At 38.8% G+C, this 27,704-nt stretch overlaps 2 protein-coding genes across 3 annotated transcripts in view; one reads left to right on the forward strand and one right to left on the reverse strand.

Moving 5' to 3' along the window:
• Nucleotides 1–27,704, reverse strand: part of LOC127987351 (NACHT, LRR and PYD domains-containing protein 12-like) — a 795,441-nt gene that overhangs the window by 214,533 nt on the left and 553,204 nt on the right. The window lies entirely within an intron of this gene.
• LOC127987359 (hepatocyte cell adhesion molecule-like) lies at nt 730–13,131 on the forward strand. The gene is made up of 5 exons (XM_052589657.1): nt 730–1,001; nt 1,081–1,413; nt 1,534–1,593; nt 4,597–4,836; nt 12,969–13,131. Exons 1-5 carry the CDS (start codon nt 956–958, stop codon nt 13,073–13,075), a joined length of 786 nt encoding a protein of 261 aa, XP_052445617.1. The 5' UTR covers nt 730–955; the 3' UTR covers nt 13,076–13,131.

The raw sequence follows: 27,704 nt of genomic DNA on the forward strand, positions 1-27,704 counted from the left end.
CTTCATTCTCTGAAAAGAAGGGAAAAGTTTGTACTGAGATCTCCAGGCTGCTGTTATACCCTTCTCGATTTTTGAAGGCAGCATCCTGTGCTTTCAATTCTGTGATATTTGAGCTAAAATATACAGAGACGTCTCAAATGATTTTGTGTAGATACAGGTTTTTGACAACGTTTTCCAATTAGGATTCTAGCAAGAAACTATTGTAGTAATTATAAATATTAAACAAATGCATTTTCATGACTTGAGCAGTAGATGGCAGCAGAAAGCCAGTCACAATCAGAACATTTAGGAGGTTATCAGACACACCATCAATGTTTCTAACAATCAGATTCAGACCCAGGAGCGAGTCTCACTCAACCTGAACACCTGAGGAGACTGTTTCAAGTGTTTCTCCTCCGCATAATTACACTGAATGTAAATATCTGAGTTTTTACAGGCCACTGTATGAAACAATAACTCCTTTTTAGGAAATACTGGGTAAAAGAAATCCTATAGAGTAGAAGAGATAATTTGCTCATAAATAATAAATCTTTACTCGTTGCTAGAGCACTTAACATCAGTGTGTGACTCTCAGAGGAGAGGACTTGTGTGATTTTGAGTGTACAGAGCTGAACTTCCTCCTGCTTTATACTAGCACAACTTCTCACATTTCTACGACAATCATCTCTTCTGAGTGAAACCAGAAATATGATTTATGTGTATAAAGTATTTGCTGTGTGTATAATATGCTGTGAAAGCTGGTCAGTAGATGAACAGAGCAGCAGATCATTCTCTCTTTTATTTAGATCATAAGTGCGTAAAGGGATGTGGTTTGTGGGCAGAAACACAACTGCTGCTGTTTATGTGTAGATGAAGGACACTTCACATAAAAACTCAAGACACCATGGACATGTGATCAAAAGATTGTGTTTTAAACCTGGGCGGACGGTAAATGTTTTAAGTGCACTGAAGGAAAATGCTCGTCAGTAATCGGTTATCTTTGATTCTGCTCATTTTCTGTGGTAAGTCAGACTTCAGTTTGTCTTCTGTTTGTCTTTGTTTCTTATTAAAATCAAACTTCATGCCGCTCTTGTTCTCCAGGTGTGTTTGGTGTGGAGACAGATGAAATCAAGACGATATCAGTGAAGACGGGAGATTGTGTAGTATTACATACTGGTGTTCGTGAGATTAACAGAGAAAAGCAGATACTGTGGCTGTTTGGAGCTGAGGATCCAGACACTCTCACTGCTGAAATCTACAAGCTGAGCATCTCTATATATGACACTTATGAGGGACTTAAAGACAGACTGCAGATGGACCAGCAGACGGGATCTCTCACCATCAGAAACATCACAACCAGTCACTCTGGACTTTATACGGCACAGATTATGAACTCAATGACCACATTTAAAAGATTCAGTGTTATGGTTTATGGTGAGTCACACTATCAGTTTCAATCGTTCCTCTTATATACTGGAAAATGCTCTGAATGCTGCATTTATTTGTGTTTTTGAGAAAGAATATATTAAGATTTATTTCCCTGTTATTTTAAAGGCCCTGTCTCGTTGCCTGTCATTGAGAGCAGCTCACAGGTCAGCGAGTGTCTGATATCTGGTGAGTTACACAAGAAAACACACCAGATATTGTTGCAATAGTATATTATTCAGATGATCCTGCATTGTGTGTATTTTCAGTTGATTATTCACTACTCTTTACTTAAATGTAATACATATTAAATATATTCCCTTCTCATGTTTTGATTGTATTAATATTATTACTAAATAATGATGTTTGTTTCATCTTCTGAATTTGGCTCTGTCTGTCATTTACTGTTTGACCAGTACAGAGTTTAACAAACACTCACACACTCCTGGAGGTGTGTGTTAAAGTAACTAAATTAACTGCATATTAGCTCCAAAGGGAAAAGTACAATGTAGCAATCAACTAATCTGTTCATCCACTCAATATTAATTGTAATTTTATAACACTTAGAAATGTTATTTTGATGGCCACAGAAAATCAGAAAGATCAGCTCTTTAAAGAAACTTTGTTTGCAAGCCGTGAACACAGAAATCAAACTCATGATATTGTGCAGAAAAGATTTATTGACTAAAACACTGACACATAACTAGTCTACACACACACAAACACACACTCACCCAGAAATATGGAACAAGGGGAAGTGAAAGTATGAAACTGTTATATAAACGAGAAGAATACAGATGTGAGAAGAGTACGAGTCAGTTTAACACTTGAACACAAACCATCAGTGCTTTTGTAACAAAGAGACCACAGCTTCTGCTAAACCTGTGTTTAGTTTTAGTCTTCAATCTTCTCCCCACAAACAATAACTAATGGCCTTTTAAGTTCTGGCAAAATCATACCTCATGAGTTTGTCTTGACCAATGAAAACAGTGTAATTTTGGAGGGAAGAAGTTTCATTGGTTAAAAGCTGACTAATTTACATGATCAGAGTGGGCTGACAGTTTGGTGTCACTTTTTATCTTTTCATTAAGAGTCTTGTTGAAAGATGTGTAATAGCCCATTATTTAAGAAATTAAGAGATTAACATTTTGATATGAAACGCGAAATCTAATAATCAACTTATATTATATTTATCTGTCTGAAAACAAAACATGGTTCACCACCTGAATAAATAATATGAAGAACTTGGTCCATTTATGAAGATGATTGAGTCTAGATCTATATCTAGATGGTTGTTTTATGTTGTGTTTTGGGCTCATTTGAATAGCATATTCAATATTTTATACAATATACACTCACCTAAAGGATTATTAGGATCACCATACTAATACTGTGTTTGACCCCCTTTCATCTTCAGAACTGCTTTAATTCTACGTGGCATTGATTCAACAAGGTGCTGAAAGCATTCTTAAGAGATGTTGGCCCATATTGATAGGATCGCATCTTTCAGTAGAAGGAGATTTGTGGGATGCACATCCTGGGCACGAAGCTCCCGTTCCACCACATCCCAAAGATGCTCTATTGGGTTGAGATCTGGTGACTGTGGGGGCCATTTTAGTACAGTGAACTCATTGTCATGTTCAAAAAGCCAATTTGAAATGATTCAAGCTTTGTGACATGGTGCATTATCCTGCTGGAAGTAGCCATCAGAGGATGGGTACATGGTGGTCATAAAGAGATGGACATGGTCAGAAACAATGCTCAGGTAGGCCGTGGCATTTAAACGATGCCCAATTGGCACAAAGGGGCCTAAAGTGTGCCAAGAAAACATCCCCCACACCATTACACCACCACCAGCAGCCTGCACAGTGGTAACAAGGCATGATGGATCCATGTTCTCATTCTGTTTACGCCAAATTCTGACTCTACCCTCTGAATGTCTCAACAGAAATCAAAACTCATCAGACCAGACAACATTTTTCCAGTCTTCAACTGTCCAATTTTGGTGAGCTCATGCAAATTGTAGCCTTTTTTCCTATTTGTAGTGGAGATGAGTGGTACCCGGTGGGGTCTTCTGCTGTTGTAGCTCATCCGCCTCAAGGTTGTGCGTGTTGTGGTTTCACAAATGCTTTGCTGCATACCTCGGTTGCAACGAGTCATTATTTCAGTCAAAGTTACTCTTCTATCAGCTTGAATCATTCGCCCATTCTCCTTTGACCTCTAGCATCAACAAGGCATTTTCGCCCACAGGACTGCCGCATACTGGATGTTTTTCTCTTTTCACACCATTCTTTGTAAACCCTAGAAATGGTTGTGCGTGAAAATCCCAGTAACTGAGCAGATTGTGAAATACTCAGACCGGCCCGTCAGGCACCAACAACCATGCCACGCTCAAAATTGCTTAAATCACCTTTCTTTCCCATTCTGACATTCAGTTTGGAGTTCAGGAGATTGTCTTGACCAGGACCACACCCCTGAATGCATTGAAGTAACGGCCATGTGATTGGTTGATTAGATAATTGCATTAATGAGAAATTGAACAGGTGTTCCTTATAATCCTTTAGGTGAGTGTATTATAATTTTCAACTTTATATGACACAAAATTTTCATCTCAGTATTGTAAAACAATGTACTTTAGTTTGAGAGTAAGTATTAAGGTTCACTCTTTCATCAAGATCCACTCAATAAATTTAGAATAACACATTTAGAATAAATCCCAAAGCATCATATGCTGAAAACAGTATGTCTAAAGTCCCTATTTGGTCTATTATTTACATTAGATTTCCTAAGTGTGGATCCGTTCAAACCCCAACTAAATCACAGATAAAAATAAATATAAACATGATGGAGTTGCAAGAGACGGACAGTTTAGAAGAGATGCCCTGAAAGTACTTTGATGCACAAAAGTATCTTCTTTTAGTGTATAGTATAAGTATAGAAGTCTTTATGTACTCAGCTTGTGTGTGAGTTAGCTCAGGGTTACTAAAAGAAGATCGACTGGACTCTTCACAGCTGTTTAGCCAAAGTAAGCAAGGTTCAGGGTTTATGTGACGGTACGTTAAACTTGCTTTCTGAAGCACAACCCTGATTGAACGGTAGGATTTGTTTGATAGCATGATGACTCAAAGTCAGTCTCTCTTCTTCATTTTTCTCTAGTGTTGCAGAAGTGTGCAGCTGCTTGTTTTGTTCCAGATGGAGGGTTTTCTTCTGCAGTGATGTGTTCAGCTGAGAATGGACCAGAAGTCTCTCTGTCATGGTTTAAAGGGAGAGAACGACTGAATCAGACCAGCAGTCCTGACCTCAGCGTCACTCTGTCTCTCCCGCTGGAGATAAAAGACAGAAATAATGACGTCTTTCATTGTGTGGCTGCTAATCCAGTCAGCAACAAGACGACACAATTCAGCTTCCAGGAACACTGTCCGCTAAATACAGGTTAAGTTCAATACCACACATCTCTTAATGTCATTCATGTTTTGTGTTCGCCAACAAAAGTAATGAATTACCTTTGATTATACAGATATGAATGCAAATTAATTAAAGCCCAATATGACAATTCTGTCATGAATTATTCACCCTCATGTTGTTCTAAACATGTGAGACGTCCATTTATCTTTGAAACACAAATTAAGATATTTTGGATGGAGTTTGAGAGCTCTTTGTAGATAGCAGTGTAATTAACACGACCAACATCCAGAAACTTAGCAAGGAGATCGTTAAAATAATCCACATGATATCAAGGGTTCAACCATAATTTTACGAAGCTACTAGCGTATGCAAAGAAAACAAAATTACTTGATTCAATATGTCTCCTCCACGCCTTTTTGGAGAGAATCCACTGAACTCAAGCGTATGCTGCTCTGCGTTTATTTACACTTTAATTAGAATGAAAAAACGGCTGATGTCATATGGATTACTTTAACAATCTCCTTGCTAAATTTCTGGATGTTGATCATGTTAATAACATCGCCTCTATGTGAGGGTCAGAGAGCTCTCAGTATTCATCAAAAATATCTTAATTTGTGTTTCAAAGATGAACATTTTGGGGTGAAGTAGCTCTTTAACTCTTCTCTAAATGTACAGTACTTCATTGTGGTTTTATGTGGTGCAGTGTTCATCAAATAAACATTACAAAATAATAATGATGGCGGAATTTAAGTTATGAAGATCAAATTTACAAAATTATCCTTTATTTAGAGATTGAGTCAGACAGCTGACCCTGTGAAAACTGACTTGATAATTCAATCAATACAATGATCAGGCACAACTTTAAACCACTGACAGGTGAAGTGAAGCAGACTGATTTCATCAATACAGCAGCACCGGTCAAGGGGTGAGATATTTCAGGATGTTCTTGAATTTCATGTGTTGGAAGCAGGATAAATGTGAATATATCTGAATGACTTGACAAGGGTTAAACAGTGGTGAGCTGATGACTGGGTCAGAGCATCTCAAGTGTTCACAGTAAGAAGGATAACTGGTGATCAGCATCAGGGTTACTGGGGCCCAAAAGCTCATTGATGCACGTGGTGACTGAGGACTAAGGTGGGGTACTGTACCAATATGCACCGAACCGGATAAGAATGCAGATTTCGGTGCCTCTTAAATGCCTGCGCGATCGATTGAAATATTTGTCCTGGTTCTCCGAAATGTACACAAGAAGCATGCGTGTCACTAGGCTTTTTTAGTGGGGCTGTGGCATTTAGCTTCATAAACTGCACTCAAATTCACCATCGCCTCAGAGTCAGTCCCCTTAAATTTCATCTGAAAACGGCAGCAGACCGGTCTCCTCGCCGTCTTTCAGCGCGATCTTCAATCTGCAGACTGCGGCGGAGTAGCGCGAACGGACTCAAACAGAGGACACGAGGTGTGTGTTTATAAATAGACTGTTTGAATATCTGTATCTGTGCAGTTCTTTGTCATAATTACAGTTCACAAAGGGTCACGAGGGAGCAATCGATTTCCCATCTACTGTAGAGTTGTTCCGATTCCGATACTAGTATCGGAAATATCACCGATACCACAACAAATTCTGGCATCGGCGAGTACATGAACCCATATACTGATCCGATACCATTTTCTTAAACAAGACCTAGTTATGACCGCTAGCTTTGACTAACTGCTGCCAAAGTCCGCTGCACGGTTCTTCTTCGCTGCTCAGAATGCATTGCAAATACAAGGAAGTTGTGCTGTGTTGCCACAAGCACCCCCTGTTAAGAGCAGCGAAGAAGAAATGAAAACGCGTTAGCAGCACTGATCTATATATGACTGGATCGCTCATCGCTTTGTAAACTGCCAACAGACAGTGAAGCCGCTTCTATATTATAGATATGTCAGACTGGACTAACCAGACAGTAAAACGGCTACTAGGGATGCCACAAGTACTGGCACTTCACTACCAAGTCGGTGCTGAAAATAAAAAATGTGATGATCCCAGCGTCTCTGTAGTACCGGTAGTAAGTTACCGACTCCCGAGTATATTCGGTCCCCGCAGCTGCGTTCAGTCGCTTCCGTGTCAGTCAAAGCGCAGGGCTCCAGACTGTAGCCGAATATATATATACTAGTGTCTGTGAATATTAAACTGCAAAATAATATTTAAATATTACTCCTGCAAATTCCACATCTCTGTGGGTGACGGGCGCAGATGCACAGGAGCTCGCTGTTTTGTAGTCTCTGCCGTGTGTCACTATATGAGAACACGAACGAAGTTGAAAAGGGTATCGGAACATCTCTAATCTACTGTAAAGTTTTTGCTTGTCACCGCTCATCACACCACAGCTGTTTCCTCCAGGGACAATCGAGCCCAAGTATGAACGCATACTTTAATTACACTTATTTAAATATACTTAATTTAATTATACATACTTTATACATACACTACGATGCAAAAGTCACATTAGTATTTTCACCCAAAAGAATGGTGTTCGGCCAGTTATTTATATATTTTGCTGTAGTGTGTCAGTAGAAAATATCAGTTTACATTTCCAAACATTCATTTTGCAATTATCAGACTGCTTGTGCATTCAAAACCGCACTAGATTATTATTAAAGGCCATGTTGCAGGTTAACCACCACTTTTGATTAGTGGGTACATAAATCAGTCAAGATATGTATATCATTTTTAAAATGTCTCAAAAATGGTCTTAAAGACCTATTTTTTTAGTTTTTGGTATTAACGTTTTTTTTTAAGCAACTCGGTGATGACATCACGTTGGGGAGAAGTGGAGGAAAGGTAGCCTCAGCCTAGTATGATGCCGCGTTCCAGACAACCCGTAACTCGTGTTTTTCCAACCTTAAACCCATGAAAGTGCACTGGAACGGCAAATAAACCCGTGACTTCCCACCTGTGAACTCGTGTCTCGTACTAGATCGATGTACTCCGAGTTCCGAGGTCACACAGCACGCGAAACAACGATGACAGCCCCTACGAATAATACTGCATATGGATGCAGTGTTTAAGCAAGTAGTACATGTTGAAAAAAAACGATTTTAGGTCAATGTAACGTTGCAATAAAAGAAATAATCTAGTTACAATTCCTTGCGCTCAGAAAGTTTGGCGTAACTTGCCTGGAACGGTACAAAGTCGTTAGTAGTGGCATGAAATAGTGATTACGAGCTCAAAAACCTGCCTGGAACGCAGCATCAGAACTAACGTTATAGCGACTGATGGATGAGGAAGAGGTGGCAAGAGCCAACATATATGAAGGCCCGCAGCCGTGTAATTTCGATCGAGCCAGCAGTGAGGGGGCAAATGAAGAATTGCCAAGAACTGATGTCCGTCAAAGCCTATGCATGGTCCAAGGAGAATGAGTGGAGAGTTGGTGAAGTGTCCTGGTGAGTTGCTATCATTTAGCATCGCAGCAATGAGCACTGAAGCTAGTCTACGAGCAGTAGTGCACAATACCGACACACACACACACACACACACACACACACATATATATATATATATATTATTTATTTTTTATTGGGTAGCACCGAGTGAAAAAAATCTACGTTTTCTTTATATCTAGTGGCAGTGATCATGACGTTAGTTTAGATAAGTACCAGTAACCTTTGTCATAGTGTTGCAGAACTGGTAAACTTTGTCTTTGTCATCTAGAAATAGAAGGCATCATGCTAACTATATGGACGTTTCTAATCGTTATCTCTTCCTCCGGTGAAAATGTTGTTGCAAATGTAGTCGCTTGTGTGTCGCTTAGTTTGGCAGGTGCTTGTGTGGGCAGTGCTGTCCCATGGAAACTGCGCTGAAAAGCTTGTGCTGTAGGGTAAGTGAGTGCGTTTGGGTCGCTGTTGGTTGATATCTCTCTATCTATCTGTCTGTCTATCTATCTATGTATGTAATCTATCTATCTATATATATCTATGTATTTATATATTTATCTATAATCTGCGGATCTGAATACTCTTGTCTAGTACTCGTCTCTCAAGTCACTCTCAATGCTTTAGTAAATTCTCTCCCCAACGTGACGTGATGCAATGCATTGTGGGGGAAAGGAGACCACTGTAAGATAGTACCTACTTTTTCGTATTATATTCCGTTTTGTGATAACCAACAACATAAAATACAATGGATAACAGCTTAATTGTTAATTACAAACAAGCAAATTGCACAAATTCGTTAAAAAATTTACCTTGCAACACGGCCTTTAAACTTAATGGCATCTGTGAAAGAGATGGCAGCAGATGCTCTGTGTGAAGAGAGCAGACCAGTGTTGTGCTCTGGACAATGTTTTGCTGGGAAACCTTGAATCCTGAGATCCACATGGATGTTACTTTGACTCATAAACCTACCTAAAGATTTCTGTAGACCATATTCTCCCCTTCACACTGAGAAAGTTGTTCAATAACAGTTTGAGGAACATGGTTTCAAAGGTTCAAAGTTTCTGACTGAGCGTCTACTGTATGTAATGAATCTGATCTGTAGAGGACAAGACTTAGATGATCTTCTGTTAATGTGCCAGACACTAAAGAACATGTTCAGAGGTCTTATGAGTCCATGTCTCAACACATCAGAGCTGTACGGGAGCACGAGGGAGACCTTCACAATATTAGGCAGGAGTTTTAAACTGTTGTTAGTCACTGTTCTTTGTGTGAGGTCAGAAACTAGAAAACCATTTGTACTATTCTGTGTTTTAATCTCCTCATGCAGAGCCAGTAACTGTATCTTTGGTTCAAGAAAAACACAAAAAACTGTCTTGCTCTGAACACTTGGTTTATTGAACTGCCCCTTTCCCTTCTGTGCTGTCGGTCACACGTCATGAGAGGAGCCGCAGCCTTAAAGGGACATACCACAACTCTACATCCCCCCTCTTTTAGTATACGGATGAATAATTAGTATAATACCAGATGAAAAATTACAAAAAATACAAAATTAAGCAGAATAAAGTATAACCCATAATATAACCTGGTTACCATTTATGAGGTAAAAAAAGCATAACACCTTTCAATCAGGTCATAACATAGTCCTTGTAACATTGGTTAGGACGGCTGACTCTTCCAGAACGAGTCACCACTGAATGTTTGCCCTCTGTGTCAGTGTAACAATCCACTTTAGGGGACAGTGGCTGCCGCACGGGTTCCTCAGTATTGGATGGTGTTGCAACTGTCTCAGTTTGAGTCACCACAGGGAGATCATCTTCAAAGTCAGCTGGAGATGATACATGGAGGAGATGCCGTCTGTTCCTGATGTACTTGACACCTTGTGAAGCCACAATGTTATTTGGTTGTTGGGAAGGGGAAAGCACAGTTGCTAACATGTCAAAACCACGTGCTGTCTGGATCCTGAGAAGTTTGCCCTGGGTTTAGTGCAGGGAGCTGATGGGCATTTCTGTCATAATAGTCATTTCCCCTCAGTCGCTGTTTTGTGATGGTGTCTTTTACATTTGTGTGAACAACAGGCCGAAGAATTGCCTTGGTCACTGGGAGGAAGTTCCTCGTTTGAAAAAAGAAAGAAGGCTTTGTGAAGGGGATGGTCAGCCATCACGGGGAAGATTACAAACATGGAGAAGAGCAGCACGGATGTCAGTATGATCGCGATAGCATTTTTCCTGAAGATGTTTGGCAGATCTAACTGCACGCTCAGCCAGTCCACTGGATTGGGGATAGTGAGGGCTACTGCGAATATGATCAGTCCCATTTGTGTCCAAAATCGTCAAAATCCTTGCACAAGAACTGAGAAGCATTATCAGTCATTAAAGTGTGCGGGACACCATGTACTGCAAAATGTCTTTTCAGTTTTTTTGCGATAACTGTGATGCTTCTCTTGTCAGTAAGGTGATCCAGCTCAAACCAGCCAGAGAATGAATCCACAAGGACTGGATGTGGCTTTCCATGCCAATCAAAGGTCAGCAGCCATGAAAGACCAGGGAAGATCCAGGACTTCGTGGAGCTGCAGTGTTCTTTTGTCTGATGGGGTTTGAGTGCATTGCAGGATGAGTAACAAGATATCTCAGCATCAGTATCACTGTACATCGATGGCAAATACAACAGTTCTTTAGCCCTGCGCTTTGTTGCTGTAATTTCAGGATGACCCTGATGTAACTGGCCCACATAAAACATCTGCAGTCCAGGTGGGATAATCAATCTCTTCCTACGGAGCAGAATGCCATCCTGAATGGTAAGCTCGTCTCTCATTGAAAAGAAGCAAGGAATATGGAGTTCTTTGGAGGTGGCTGGCAAGCCATTTCTAATCATGTCAGAAAGCTGTTGGCATGTGACATCTTTTTGCACAGCAGCCCTGAGTTCATCTACACGACGGGAAGATAGTACCTGGAAAGTCATGACCTCCAGCTGGTCATCAGAGAGTTTGGGTCTGTTGTGGAGAGTTGGGCCCGGGACAAACCATCAGCCACAAACAGCTCCTTGCCACATTTGAAGATGACATCCAGGTGATATCGATGCAGTTTCATCATCATACCCTGTACGTGGGGTGAGGCAGTTTGGAGTGGCTTCTTCAGTATGGTTATCAAGGGCACAATAGAAAAGATCTCTGCATTCACGTACCTCTGGTGCCTCATTATGCAGCATGTGTACATCAGGTCCCATTTGGATGAGTCCCATAGCGGTGCTAGCCCTGTAGGCCAAGAAGGTGTTTTACATCACAATCCACCACACGAAATTGAAATTCCCCATGGACGCATTGCAACACTGTTGTTCCCTCAGTGTCGATTGTCTCTCCTCCATAGGCCACCAGATTGATTTTCTTTGCCATGTTAGTAGGGTTGGTGTGATTCAAACTTTTCAGCATCCGTTTTGAGATAACATTGCATTTGGCGGCTGTCTCAACCTTGACTTTGAGTTGGCCATTTCCATTTTTTAAGTTCAGCGTTGTGAAAATTTCACCCTTTTGACTAGATAGCTCAACAAGGTCACAGAAAAAAGTGTCCTGCATATTTTCATCAGGTTGTGCATCCAGCTCATGTATTATATCTCTTAGCTGGGTCCTGGGCTAATATAATGTTTAAGCACTTCTTGCTGTGTTGGTGCTGAGCTACAGCATCTCGCAAAGTGGTTCAGTTTACCACAGTTGTTGCAGTGTTAGTTGTATGTGTAGCATTTGTTATTTTCTGAAGGATGTTGGCCATTACAGTTTGAGCAACATGTTTTTTTGCAGAGCACATACCTCTGTGTCTTTTCTCAGCTGTTTCAGGCTTCTCTTGCACTGTTCATGCAGCAAACATATGTTAACAGCCAAATCCAGGGTGAGTTTTTTTTTCACGGAGTAACTGTTGGTTAACGGTGTCATTTTCTATACCTCAAGCTATGCGGTCTCTAATGAGTTCATCTTGCAGTGATCTGAATACACATTTGCCAGAAATTTCAAAGTGAAAACGTATGCTTGCACAGATTCACCTGGTTTTTGAAAAGCGGTATTAAACGCTTGTCTGTCCATGATGACTTTTTTTGCAGGTAAGCACAATTCAGCAAATTAAGCTAGAAGTACCTCTGGATCCTCATGATCTTCGTTTTCATCATAAACAAATGTTTCAGACTTATCAACCGCTTCAGGACCAGCGAGGTTTAACAATGTGTAGGCTTGTACTTTCTTTGATTTATCTGACAGGCCAGCATAGCAGTATACGCACCATTCCTTTTCAAACTTTGTCCCTGGGCCATTTTATCCCACTTCTGACACCATGTCTTTTGGTTAAACAAACAATATACATTGTAATATACTGCCAAATATAATGCAATATATTACATAATACATTTCTATATATTTTTCATGATACATCTCCAGTGGTTTAATACAAACAATGACTTGTGTATCTACCTTTTTTCCTAAAGCAAGCCTTCTGCATTTCTACTCTAAACAATGCTGTGGTAAAAACAACCTGACTTGGGTTATTTGGCAACCACAAAAACAGCCCAGCAGGCTCAACCCAGTGGTTTGAGTAGAATATTTTGGTTCGAGAGAAACACAAAAAAACCGCCTTGCTCTGAAACCGTCTTGGTTTATTGAACTGCCCCTTTCCCTTCCATGCTGTCTGTCACACGTCATGAGAGGAGCCAGCCTTAAAGGGACATACCACATAATTCTACAGTAACCTTTTTTGTTTCCACAGATTCCAGTCACTCCTGTGGTTTTACTGAAGCTGTGATCCGATTGGTCATCTCTGCTCTGGTGGGCGTGGCTACTGTTGCAGTGATGTTTTATGATGTCAGATCTTGAAAGAAGTAGACAACAGTCCCTAAATGTCCCAGTGAAATATAAAGTAAATAAACATGTCACAGTATCTGAAGTCATATTTCTCTGATTTTTTGCTGATTTGTGGATGTGATTCAAATGTGAATTAAAATTGTACAGGACAGTATAAACATCATTAAACCGAAATCTATGACCTGAACTATTATCCACAATGATGTGATGTTATTGATTATTTTTTGCCTTGCAAATCAGGATTATTATACACTTCCTCTTTCTCCAACAACAGTGTCTATAGTACAGAAACATTTAACATATAACTTTTCATAACCAATATTTACCAGATATAACCTAAAGACACAGGCAATAACTTCAAGACCAAGACAAAAAGATTGAATCTCGTGTTTGGTGGTAACATAACACAACAACAGATTTATAAGCTATTTTTTTGACCAGGAACAGCACAAGTGTTATAGTGTTTTGAACATAACACAAGGGTTAAAAGCTCAGTAATGAACACACATGACCAGCAGACATGGTTAATAAACACAGCATTTCACAAAAGCAAGAAATAAAGACAACTCACAGCCACAAAGTGTGTATGCACACACACACACACGCACAAACATGATCTATTGTACACACATCTTTCCATTTCTAATATGTAAATCTAACCAGTCAAGCTGGTTCAGTCACCCACATGGAAAAAACCTATATAAACATGCACAGACGTGTAGATCACAAGTTTCACTTCGTTCTCATTCATGAACTTCAGCTGTGAGCTCCAAAATCATGGATTATCTTGTCTTCATGGAGAATGACTGTGTAGGAGAACTAGGATTGACCAGCAGAAGAGATGAACCAGGATAAACTGAAGACTACAGGTGATGCCTCAGATCACTCACTTAATCAGAGAAAATATGCATGTTTACTATTAATGCTGGCCAAATGTTCAGTATTAAGAGTGTATTGATGTCTGAACTTAATTTCCCTTCAGTCAAAGTCAAACTGAACAAGGATTATTGTTTGCTGAAACTTTCAGTAGTAAAATTCTGTCATCATTTACTCTGCATTTACTCCACTGTGAAGCACATCAAAATATATTTTGAAAATGGATTAAGATGTATTTGCTCTTACAAAACAAACAATATACATTGTAATATACTTCAAAATATAATGCAATATACTACATAATACATTTCCATATACTGGAAACTAGTGCTTATATTTTTCATGATACATCTCCAGTGGTTTAATACAAACAATGACTTTCGCATCCACCTTTTTCCTAAAGCAAGCCTTCTGCATTTCTACTCTAAATAATGCAGAGGTAAAAACAACCTGACTTTGGTTATTTGGCAACCACAAAAACAGCCCAGCAGGCTCAACCCAGCAGTTTGAGTAGAAGAACAAAAATAACCCAGCAGCTTAGTTACAGAAAAAACTATCCATCACCTGGATACAAACATTTATATAAAAAAATAATAACTCCGTAAAATAACCCAACATGATGAAGCCACCATTTATTTAGAGCAGGGGTTTTCAACCTATGGTCCGCGGTCCCCTAGTGGGTCGTGGTGGTATTGCAGGTTGGGCTGCCAATTACTATTAAAAGAAATAATAATTTTGTTAATATATGTAAAATGTCTAAGTCATAAAATAAATAATTTCATATATATAATGAAATAACAAGAAATAAATATTAAACTGTGACTATGCTTCCACTATTCGAGCTCACTGGTTTAAGAATAAACCACCAATTAATATTTTTGCTGCATATGCTACAGAACAACAAATTCAAAGATGCATAAATGGCTGTCAACATGTTCCCTCGTGACTGCTTGCTCCCCTGACTGTCTACTCACTGCCGAGCTCTGCCTGCATCTGGTTTTCCTGTTTTGATAGGAGGGTCAAATCTTTTTTCTTTTTTTTTTGCAGTGGGCCGCGCAAACACATGTGTTTGGTTGTGTGGGCCGCGAGTTAAAAAAGGTTGGGAACCGCTGTTTTAGAGAGCAGAAAACCTACCCAGCACCTGAGTAAAAATATTAAAAACACCCGATAAAATGACCCAACAGGCTGAACCCAGCAATTTTAGACTGAAGTTCCACTCAAAAGACAAATCATTTAATAATCCTTATCTTTCAGTTTGACTAAAAGCTCTATATATTTTTCTCCGTGATCTATTTTAAGTCAGAAGAATAACGAAACACTTGGTATTTTATATCTATGTCAAAAGCTCCTTTAATATTCGCTCTAACTGTTTGACAAAAAGACAACATACACAGCACATCTGTGTTCTGCTCTCCCAATTCAGTGATATTATAGATGATAACATTAACTGGAACACACTCCACAAATCATTGAAATCATTTTGAAATATCACAGTCTGACATATTATCACTGGAGTTGTTCCGATTCCGATACTAGTATCGGAAATATCACGGATACCACAACAAATTCTGCCATCGGCATCTGCGAGTACATGAACCCATATACCGATCTGATACCATTTTCTTAAACAAGGCCTAGTTATGACCGCTAGCTTTGACTAACTGCTGCCAAAGTCCGCTGCACAGTTCTTCTTCGCTGCTCAGAATGCATTGCAAACACAGGAAGTTGTGCTGTGTTGCCACAAGCACCCCTTGTTAAGAGCAGCGAAGAAGAAATGAAGACGCGTTAGCAGCACTGATCTATATATGACTGGATCGCTCGTCGCTTTGTAAACTGCCAACAGACAGTGAAGCCGCTTCTATATTATAGATATGTCAGACTGGACCAACAAGACAGTAAAACGGCGACTAGGGATACCACAAGTACTGGCACTTCACTACCAAGTCGGTGCTGAAAATAAAAAATGTGATGATCCCAGCGTCTCTGTAGTACCGGTAGTAAGTTACCGACTCCCGAGTATATTCGGTCCCCGCAGCTGCATTCAGTCACTTCCGTGTCAGTCAAAGCGCAGGGCTCCAAACTGTAGCCGAATATATACTAGTGTCTGTGAATATTAAACTGCAAAATAATATTTAAATATTACTCCTGCAAATTCCACATCTCTGTGGGTGACGGGCGCAGTTGCTCGCTGTTTTGTAGTTTCTGACGTGTGTCACTATATGAGAACACGAACGCATAAACCGTCACTTCATGAGAATTTACCGTTTCATTTGAGAAAACTGTCATATCATAAACACAGACACTCAAAGATCTTCATGGCAGCTCATTAAAATAAATGTTTGGTTTAACATGAGTAAATTGATAATATATTAAGCTACTGTTGTAGCCTACAGAAGATTTAGCTTTGTCTCTATGTATGTAGTAATAATAATACGTCTCTATTAATAATAATAATTATGCCTAGACAGTTGCTTGTTTTTTACTTGTTTTGTTGTAAAGAGATTATCTGATTAATATATCATTTTTTATATTCCTAGAATTATTTGTTGCAGTTTTTTATACAGTTATATCGTAAAACTAAAATACCTTTTTTAGTTTGCGGTGTTAGATTTTTGGCTGCATTTGAAGTTGTTTTTTACTTAAGAAAATAAATAACATTACTGTCAAATTCATGTCAGAGTCAGATAATAAAAATACTGTAATAAATACAGTAGTTCACCATGTATTTGTTCATGTTTTATCAAGGGATAAGTCTGATGCACACCATAAAAAGATTCTAGCAATTTAAACAGGGCTAGTAGTAGGTGTATTACTAGGCACACACACACACACACACACACACACACACACACACACACACACACACACACACATCCACCATGCCTGTTAAAGATTCATTTGCATTCATTACAGGAAACGTTTTAGAGCCGTAACGTTACAGATAAACAAACGACCTAAAACACAGAAATCTTCGCTATGTACCTGTGCTCTCAAAGAAAGCAAAACTTATGTTTACCATTAAATGTGTCTTCACAATGCTGCTGTTACAGCAATTACCATTAATCCGATAAAAAATTATGATCTGTGATGTGTTTTCGCTTCACTGTGATCAACTAGCCTGTGTCCAGTCCACCGCTTCTCTTTCCAAACGCTGGGCGGAAGTGAGCGTCCCGCCGCTTGCACAGCGCAAGGGATGATGGGACTTGTAGTCAACGTATGGAAACGCTTTTGACCGGTCTAAGATCGCAGAACATTGGTAAATGTTTAAAAAACAAACACATAACCTATTATAATCTTAAAACTAGGTTAACTGAAACAAAAGAGGTAAATAAACCCGTAGAATGCAGACAATAGGTTCATAAAACGGATAAATGTATTTCTGATGAAAAGTAACATGTTTACAAAGAGTGAACACTAGAGGGAGATAAAGCACTAGATTTTGAGAGAGAGAGAGAGAGAGAGAGAGAGAGAGAGAGAGAGAGAGAGAAGGTGTAAGTCAGTGAGTCAGGACCAGTGTTTGGTGACCCCTGCTATAAATTAATGTTTAATGTCTCCAACAGCGCCTGTAGTCCCATTTAGCAACTTGTTAGCAACATGCTTAAAGCAACATGCTAAGACACTTCACAGCTTAAAACAAATCATGAGTGTGGTGTAACTGTTGTGTTTATGTCGTAGAATAAAACGTGAAAGTATCTTGAGCTTGTGTTAACCACGGACCTTATTTAAGGGATTTAACCAAACTCCCATTCATAAAAGCCATTGACTCCTGGATGATTGAACTGGAAGTGCTAAAATGTAACTCACTTCTGGGTTTTGCCTACAGAGTGACATCATATTTCCACCACTCTATTCGGTCAGGATTAAAGTGTTGTTAATCTGAGTAATTCAGACACTTTGAGGGCTGTCAGTGGGACATTTAATCATCTTTATAGCTGGGATAGAGACCCCTATAACAGAATAGCTTTATTAGCTACCCACGTCAATTACAAATTATGATCCTATACTTGTGTATATTTTTGATCAATATATGAATTGGTTGTGGTCTCATTGGCACAAATTAATTTAGATGAGATTATATAAGATGTAACTGTGTTGATCCCAGATTGTTTCCGTTCTTTTATGTTACACACTTCTGAAGCTTTGTTTTGTCACATGCTTTTACAAACCATCCTCTGCTCCACATTGTTTGTCAGATACGGCGGAGAAACCAAGTCTGACCACCAGATGTCGATAATGTGCACTGTATCGAAAGTTTCGAGTATTCAACCGTTTTTCAGCATAATTTCATGAAAGCCTCAAATGCCTCAGAAACCCTTGGTTTCCCGTCACTAGTGTTATAGGGTTAACGCATTACAAGTAATGAGAGTTACATAATCAGATTACTTTTTTCAAGTAACTAGTAAATTAACACATTACTTTTTTAATTTACAAGAAAATATCTGAGTTACTTTTTCAAAAAAGTAATGCCAGTTACTTTGTTTTTCCATTTATTGACTGACAAGTCTCCTGTCCACATATTGGGAGAAATCAGAAGTACAGAAGCATGTGTGTGTGTGTGTGTGTGTGTGTGTGTGTGTGTGTGTGTGTGTGTGTGTGTGTGTGTGTGAGCATGATGTTACTGTAGTTCTAGACTGAATCTGAATGTGCATTAATTCATCCCACTCTCAAAATTAGTATTCTCATTTAGTATTCATCAAAATAAATTAAAACATTGAAATCCAAACTCAGAATATGATGGAAACCTGCAATAATTAAACATGTTAAATAAGACAAATGTATCTAATCCTATTTTATTAACTAGTGTCTTTGCTGCAGACCTTTGATGATCCAGTTCAACCATACTAATAATCAAAAATGACTTTAGATAAACTAACATTTGTGCTTCATTGTTTTTTATTGCTGAAGAGTGTTGAACCTTCCTCTCATGCGTTCTACTGTACAGACGTGAATTTACTTTTCCCTTCTCCCTAATTTATTATATTAAAAACAATCAAGCCCTGCTCATGTTAAAAAAGTAACAAGAAAACAATGCAAAAGTAATGTAACGCATTACTTTCTATACAAAGTAACATAATTAGTTACTTTTTTAGGGAGTAACTCAATATTGCAATGCAAAAAAACTACATGTTACAATAATCAGAATTCAGCTAATTATTCCTTTGTTACTCTTTGAAGCGTGAACTTCCCCTTTAAAAACACAACACACTGTCCTCTTTGCTCCTATTGGACGCTGTTGGAAGTGAATTAATCGATTGAGCTTTCAACACTTTAATAAGGATGCATTAAAATTAACAAAATAGTTTAATAAAGATTTATCTTGTGAATTTGTGAATTTTACTACACCAATATATTTTTAATTTGCTGTTAAAGTTTTATATGGGAATATTAAACGACACACTGAACATTTAACAATACACTGGCCAAAAAAAAAAAAAAACGCACACATTTTGTTAGGGGTGTTCTGATAAATAAATAAATGTCAACAAATCTTGACTGGATTATCACTATAAATAATTCTAAATGATAAAAAGAAGGCTTTAAAAAGATCATTATCGGTGATTGGATCATTATCGGTGATTGGTGATTGCAATTTCACAACATGATTTATTGACTGTGATAAATACTACCTAAAAATACTGATTTTGTGCACTTTTACTGTGCCAATATTTTACACTGGCCTTTGAGCTTTATTGCATGTGGGAAAAAAAGACTTACCTTGCCAAAGCACTGACAGAATCTATTGAACTAGTGCTTTGTTGAACTTTACACGCAACAATCAGAGACAGTATTTGACAGATCTCTGATCCAGTGACATACAGGCATCGACAGATTGACAGAACTGTAGTCTGATAATGTTGGGGATCCAGTGGAGGCATCAATCATATTTCAGGGTGTCTGGGGCACTCTTTATCACATCCCTGATAAAATATAGCACCAGTTAATGCTCTGATTGCTGTTTTAGGAGACCCCCTAGCTTGTCTGTGCCTAGAAACAGTACTGCAAATGAATGCCTTTTATAATGGAAAGTAACGCTTGTTTTTACATAGAAGTTATTACAAATAATGAACACCAGGGGGAGGTATTTCATGCATACTGAGTTTTTTACACTGTTAAAGAGTTGGATTCCCATGCTAAACATGGACAAAGTTTCAAAAATTAAGTTGTACGTTTGAAGGAGTATTTTTGTTCCAAAAACACCTCTTCCGGTTTGTCACAAGTTTCGGAAAGTTTTTTTCGAGTATGGCTCTGTGTGACGTTAGATGGAGCGGAATTTCATTATATGGGTCCTGAGGCACTTCTGCCGGAAGAGCGCGCGCTCCCGTATAGCAGAGCACTGAGAGCACAACAGACTTCACTGATCAGAGCAAGAGTGTCGCGAAATGTCACAAAAGAAGTGTGTTTTTAGTTGCCAGGGCAAGACATCCCTGCACAGATTACCAAAAGAGAAACAGCATTAAGGGACCAGTGGATGGAGTTTATTTTTACAGAGCATCAACGGAGTTGTGCAAGTGTTTGTGTTTGTTCCCTGCATTTCGAAGATGCTTGTTTTACAAACAAGGCCCAGTTTGACGACGGATTTGCGGATCGTTTATTTCTTAAGGATGATGCAATCCCAACGAAAAAGGGTCACGATCGTGTGTTGGAACCGCAGGCGGTGAGTAAAACTGCTTAAAATATCTCTGTGTTGTTAACTTAGCTATCGGCGCGTAAGCACATCACGTAAGCAACTTGCGATGTTGTCATCAAACTGCACTTTCCAAATGTAAGTTACAGCTTAAAAAAAAAAAAAAAGACGACAAAGTGGAACTTAGTCATTTTCCAAAACCGCTAAGCAAATGTATACAGTTTCAGTACATACCACATAGAGATGTTGTTGTTGCTGCTGCTCTTGTTAAATTTCAGCCTCTGGATCTGATTCTGGATCATAAATATACGCTGAATCTGACTGTTAGCCATGGTTTGTTTTGGATGATGGGGTTTCCCTCACGGTAATGTCACAGCTTCCAAACGCTCTCAAATTGATCTTCTTTAGCTCCGCCCACACGTCACGCCTCTAGGCGCTCGTGTTTTTCCGGGAAAAATCGGTACAGACTGTCTTTCTCTTATGAATATAATAAAACTAAAGACTTTTTGGACTTATGAAGGATGCAGTACTACTCTATAGGTACTCAAGATTAACAGGATATTGAGTGAAAACCAGCATTTCACCCCCCCTTTAAGTAACATATGTGCAGTACAAAAGCAGCTCACTTTCAACTCAGAGAGGAGGAAAGAGTCAGAAAAGATGGAGAGAAAAGATGGAAAAAGACAGAGAGAAAAGACAGAGCGAAAAGAGAGAGAAAAGATGGAGGGAAAAGAGAGAGAAAAGACGTGAAGATGTGAAGTCTGATGGACATCGCTTCCACATGCAGTTGATAAACCAGTTAAACTGCATTTAATCATAAAATAACATATAAAAGCAAAATAATAATAACAAAACACAAATTAAATGAACAGCAGTTTAAGTTTTCCAGGTAGACCTAACAGTAACATTTAAGTGGTCTACAGAATTACTATAGAAACACACACACACACACATACACACACGTTGTTATCGGTGGTTTACGGGGTTGACTCCCCAATAGGTGTAATGGATTTTACTGTAAAATATTTGCTATCGCCCTACACCTAAAAACAACATTAAATCTTTTTGAATTAGAGGGACAGTCTGTGTCCTCATGATAAACCACCTTCACATTATTGTAGTAGGGTGAATTGTCCTAATGTGGGACAGTTTTTGCATTTCAGATTTCTGTGACATTGCAGTGTGTAACCAAAACATTAAATCCACAACTAATACCATTTTAAAGACCCCACGATGTGTCCTAAATAAATCAAAAGAGAAAACGCAGATAACACATTCGTAAAATAAATGATAGACATTTTAGTGCTCTTAGTGCAATTGGTCTGAGAAAATCTGCAGCTTCCTAATGTGGGACACTGAGAATAAAAGGCCAAAATCACCTATAGTAGAATAGTCAAATCTTAAAATTAAGTATTTATCTGGATAAAATATGGATAATCAAACATCATCAGACAAACAAAACTATGATAGTTTTGATGCATTTAATATAAAGACGTTAAGCAACTATTATCATAGACCTGTGTTGTGTTGTGTTATCTACAAGTAATTCCTGACTGTTGTCTAGTTCAACAAACACATGCAACCACAGCAGGCATAACCTAGGCCTATTTGAAAGCAAAATATAAACCACGGTTGAGACTTTGTTAAGTTAAGTTTAATTTTAGGCTAGATCAACCTTGATTCAGAATTCATGAATGTGCAGTGAACTGCTGTTAAAAACATTTAAGACCAATTTGCCTAATGCTTTCTCTTTTACTAAAAAAACACATACAATAACTGTGTTTTTGAAAACCTCTAGCAGCTAGCCTGCATAAACCTTGAGAACTACCTGAATAAAAACAACCTACAGAGGTTAACAAGCTGTCCTTTGCATGTCAAGACACCATCATCATCATCATCATCATCATCATCTATAATCCCTTCTGCAGTAACATTATTCTGAAGTGGGACAGGAAATTTGATTAAAATATAAAATACATAGTTTATACATACAAAGTTCTTCACACAATGTGTTTCCAGTTTGATGATTCCTCCACCCTCATTCATGAATGTACATTTGAGAGGTGATGTGATTTTGATCACATGACACCACAGCTTTGGGTAACACATAGTTTCACTGGAATTCGTGTATTTATGGGGGAGCTACAAACACCAATCCTTAAGTTTCCCACTTTAGGGCAATTCACCCTACCTCTGTCATATTACGATGTCATTAAAAAACCACACAATGAACAACCCAAACCGCGCACGCGGTGTATCTCTCTCTCTGGGTGTGTGTGTGTGTGTGTGTGTGGGAGGGAGAGAGGGAGAGATAAGGCGGGGATTGGGGACATCCTCTCTGGATCTTTCAGAAACAGTTAGTCTCTCAGCGGCAGCGAACACAGTTTGATGTTCAGACGGACAGATCTAAGTTCAACACTGACAGTTTTGTTGATTTAAGATAAAAACCTCTTCAGTGCGGTGGATCGTTATCTTTAAACTTTCAACACAATGTCAAGAAAGTTGATCATTTGTCTCTGGATATTTATCATTAATGGTGAGTGTTTCTCCAGCTCTCTTGTGAGTGTTATGTCTTCAGTTATCGCTTCATGTTCAAATCTTATAGGCTTATAGTGTGTAAATGTTTATGAAGTGATTGACTTAATAAAATATGAGAGAAGCAGCGTGTCTGGCTCGAGCCTGAGCAGTCGTCTGTCATCATATATTGTTCAGATGGGCACCAGCGCATCACTTTAGAGGATCAGTGCAGTCTATAGAGCACACATTCGTGTCCTGAACACTGTTGAACTCTGGTGACTACAGCACACACACAGGTGTAGAAGGGCGAGTGGTTTGTTACTAGTTAATATCACGTATTACCTCATCAGTCTGTTCATATCTCTGAAGCGCGCAGCTTCATCACGTTCAGATGCGCGTCTCTGACATTTCGGTCGAGTAATGATAAAAACTCTTCTGTGCGGTGGAGATCGTTAAAAACACTACGCGAGGCGAATTTAATCTCTTGTCTTTGGATGTTTTATGGTAAGTTTATAAGTGTTTCTTTGGCAGGGTCGTAGTCAGAACTTTTTATCGGGTGTGGGCAGATAAGACCTAGCGACATCATTATGGTGGCTAACAAATAAAATAAAATAAAATAAAGCTACACGCATCCAGGGTCTTCTGAATGTGTTTGCGTCTTGTAACAATGACATAATGGGAATATCAGGAATGTTGAAAGGAATGCAATATTTCAGGAAGTGAGTTGCTATACGGTATATCTACGGTTATCACCGGCTGCTTTTGAGTGTCACTGCTTGGCTTTTCCGTTTGTTTCCCATGCGCTCCGGTAAATAACAGCGTTTGATATCTGGGCGCGTGGATGTTTTTTTATAGATGGCCTGAAGACCTCACATAAGAAAACTTTAGTCTCTCGATGCAGTCACTCTCGCTCATCTCTTAGCGCTGGAAGAGAAAAGTGTCAAACTCGCTCTACGGCTTCCGCTCTTTTCAGTTATTTTATCCCGTTATGTTCTCGACTGAACAGACTGACAGTTTTTGTTCTCAAACACACGTCTGAGCACTCGGAGTGAAGATCTCTACTTGATAGAAACACTGAAGGAGTGTGGGGTTAGTTCAGACAAATAGACGAGTTAAAATAATGTATGAGACGTCTTGTCAAGAACAATATTACAATATCAAACTGGTCATCAATATAAACCACTCTCCTGTGCTAAAATAAACTGTTTCACTCCGTGAAGATTCTGTTAATACTTTTTCTAGTTTGCTAACATCTAACCCTGATTCAGGTTTTTGTTCTGTGTATTTAATGTCAGCTTTTATTGATTGTGTTTTCAGGAGTGTTTGGTGTTGGGAAAGATGAAATGAAGACAGAAGAAGTGAAGACGGTGCTGGGACAGTCTGAAACTCTACAAAGCGGTGAAGAAGACTATCATCAGATCATCTGGACGTTTGAGAACAGGAATATAGCTAAGTGTAGGGGGAACACAGATGGGACAGGATCATGTGAGATCACTGATGAGATATATATATAGATAGATAGATAGATAGATAGATATAGATATAGATACAGGTGCTGGTCATATAATTAGAATATCATCAACAAGTTGTAAATTCACAGTAAATATCTGTAAACTAGTTACATTACTTTCACAGTAAATTACTGAATCATTTTCACACTAAATAATTGTGAATGGACAGCTGTATACTGTGACCTCACAGTATTTACAGGGTTCCCGCGGGGTCTTAAAAAGCCTTAAAAGCATTGAATTTATTAATTTGGAAATAATACCTTAAAAAGACTTTAAAAAGTCTTGAATTTTGATGTCTGGGTCTTAAAAATTGTGCTGTATGTAACTTCTATGTATTGTAATTTTCCTCAAAAGTTTCATTTGTCAACCACGATTATTTTGATTAAATGACGTAGTATAAATAAAGAGTGGCGGAACCAGTAATTGAGAACGCAACGCAGCCCCGGGTCACAGTCGAGCGGCAACCTCACGCTCTCTCTCGTGAAGCCAATAAGGAAGTGACTAAAACTGCAATTCATCGACTGGCCGCTTGAGGCTGGCTGCAGAAGAGAGTCAGTCCCATAGACTCCCTGATAAATGTCCAACTTTACAGCAGAAAAAAACATGTTTACAGCCTGGTTCAAAAAATACGTCGACGCAAAATATGCGCATCGATTCATTGACCTGTTTTTATTTATCTAAAAAACGTTTGCAAAACGTTTACCTTATGTGCGCTGAATATACGCGATGGCCGGATCAACATTCTACGTTATATATCCAGGAGTTTTTCTGCATTGATCTTTTTTTTTTGGCGGCTGTCAAAGCCTTATTTGATCAGTGAGCGATGTAGAATAGAATGACTGCTTGCCTGACAGGGCGCGTGCGAGATAGAGCCCCGGCTGCGCACGCACTCACAGTCTTCAAACAACACAAGCGCTTCTTGCTTTCTCTCTCCCTCGTGCATATTAATCAAAATCATTAAACACGATAGAAAAAGGGCGAAACACCAAAGTTTCACGCGCGCTCGCGCACTCACAGTCTTCAAACTACACGAGCGCTGTCTTGCTCTCTCTCTCTCTCCCTCGTGCATATTAACCAAAATCAATAGACACGATAGAAATTAGAAAAAGGGCGGAACGCTAGACATCAAGTTGTTGTTATTTTAATCTGAAAGAAGAACTTTTTTTCAGTAAACTAGGCCCTATGTGTTCAGTAAGCTTGTTTCAGTAAGCTATGTGTTTTCAAGGCTTCAAGGTTTTATTGAATGCTATCTCTTATATATAAAGTGCAAAGTAATGCATTCTTAGTCTTTTATTTTGTAATTTTAAGAGCAATAAACATATATTGCAATGTTAAGGAATTCATGCTTTTTTCATTCAGATATGTAAATCAACATGTATAAATTGTTAGTAGTCAATTAATGGGGAGATAATCGAAATCGAATCGGTCTGGAAAAATTAATCGTTAGATGGATAATCCATAATCATTAATCACCTGAGGCAACAATGACGCGCACTCTCCATGAAGAAGCAGAAATTTCAGCAAAGGATAAATGGATTTGCAGCACTAAAAATCGCACGCAGTAGCTCTGCTACTAAATTTATTTTTAAAATGGCAATCCATATACAGCTATGATCAGCTGTTCCTTTATCTTGGCTGAGCTTTCAACGTTGTTACGGGAAAGGATGAAGCTGATTGGTTAGTTCTTGTCACATGACCGCTTGCGGCTCTCTGAAAAGTTGAGATTTTTTAACTCGATGCGGTGCGTGGGCGTCGCGATCGCGTCGCTTCCATTATGAACGCGCATACCGCGCGCCTACATTGGAAATAACGAACTTGAGCGCGCAAAAGACGCGATATGTGAACGGCCCCTTATAGCCAGCTTGCTGCTAGCACTGCAGACCCTTCAGCTATGACCGCAACTAGAGTGGATCTGCACACAGCTTTTGGGTCCACGCCAACAATGAAAGCCAAGGTGTTGTGGACTCTTAACACAATCGCTAAACATCAGTCCTACAATGGAAATGAGGGTATCTCAGAGGTTTTCAAATGCTAGTTCCCTGACTCCGACGTCGCTAAAATGTTTACTTGCGGTCACGATAAAGGAGAAGTTGACGGAACTGGCTGTCCTTGATAAAGAGATTGCTGCCCTGAGTGAAGAGCTAAGGAGTTGACTGTGTTTCTCAGTTCCCCATATTCCCAGCATGGAATAAGTAGCCAGCTAATATTAAAAAACAACTTAACATTGTTCGGCAAACTGTCTTGTGGCCTACTGAAATGTTTTTATTTTTCACACCTGCTTGGCTTATCTTTTACCCATTCCACATTTGAAAAATAAATGAAAACAAGTTCAAGGATTTTGTTTTTCTTTGCTGGTAGGGACGTGAAATAGGTATTAATTTTTTATATAAATGGACTTAAAAAGGTCTTAAAAAGACTTGAATTTAACTTGAAGAAACCTGTAGGAACCCTGTATTTATTCCATACTGTGATTTGGCAGTATGGCTGTACAATTACTGATTTAGCTGTGAAGTTAATGCTATTAGATTAATGACATTTAGCAGTATTCTGCTGTTGAATTACAGTGTACTGAAATAATAATGCAAATCAGTAGCCAGTAATATGCTTTTAATTTACTATAAAATGTATTGATAATTTAAAACTTTTAATTTAAAATGTATTGTTAACTTATTATAAAATACAATTTTTTAAATTAGATTTTTTAACCCATCAGTAACCTGTAACACTGGAAAAGATATGTTCAATTCCAATAAACACAAAACAATTTTACACATTTATTTTGCAGTTTAACCTCTTACCAGTCACCCGCATTACAAAAACTGACAAAAATAAAATCTGGGCAGAAATTACTCAAAAAATAAATGATGATAAAAGCCCAGAAGAAGTCAGGAATAAGTGGAGGGACTTCACAAGTGTGAGAAAACAGAGGGCTGCGGAGAGGGAAGCAAACAAGACTGATGGGTATCAATACAGTTCCTCCTCTCCCTACAGAGGAAGAGAAAGTTTGGCCCATCCTGGGCTTGTTGCATTGGTATTTTTGACACTTTCTCTGGTTTGCAGATGGTTTAGGGATGTGGTCACTTTAGAAGTTTTTCGGACAGCGGCACACTTT

The sequence above is a fragment of the Carassius gibelio genome, chromosome B22 (assembly GCF_023724105.1).
Source record: "Carassius gibelio isolate Cgi1373 ecotype wild population from Czech Republic chromosome B22, carGib1.2-hapl.c, whole genome shotgun sequence".
NCBI classification, from domain to species: domain Eukaryota; kingdom Metazoa; phylum Chordata; class Actinopteri; order Cypriniformes; family Cyprinidae; genus Carassius; species Carassius gibelio.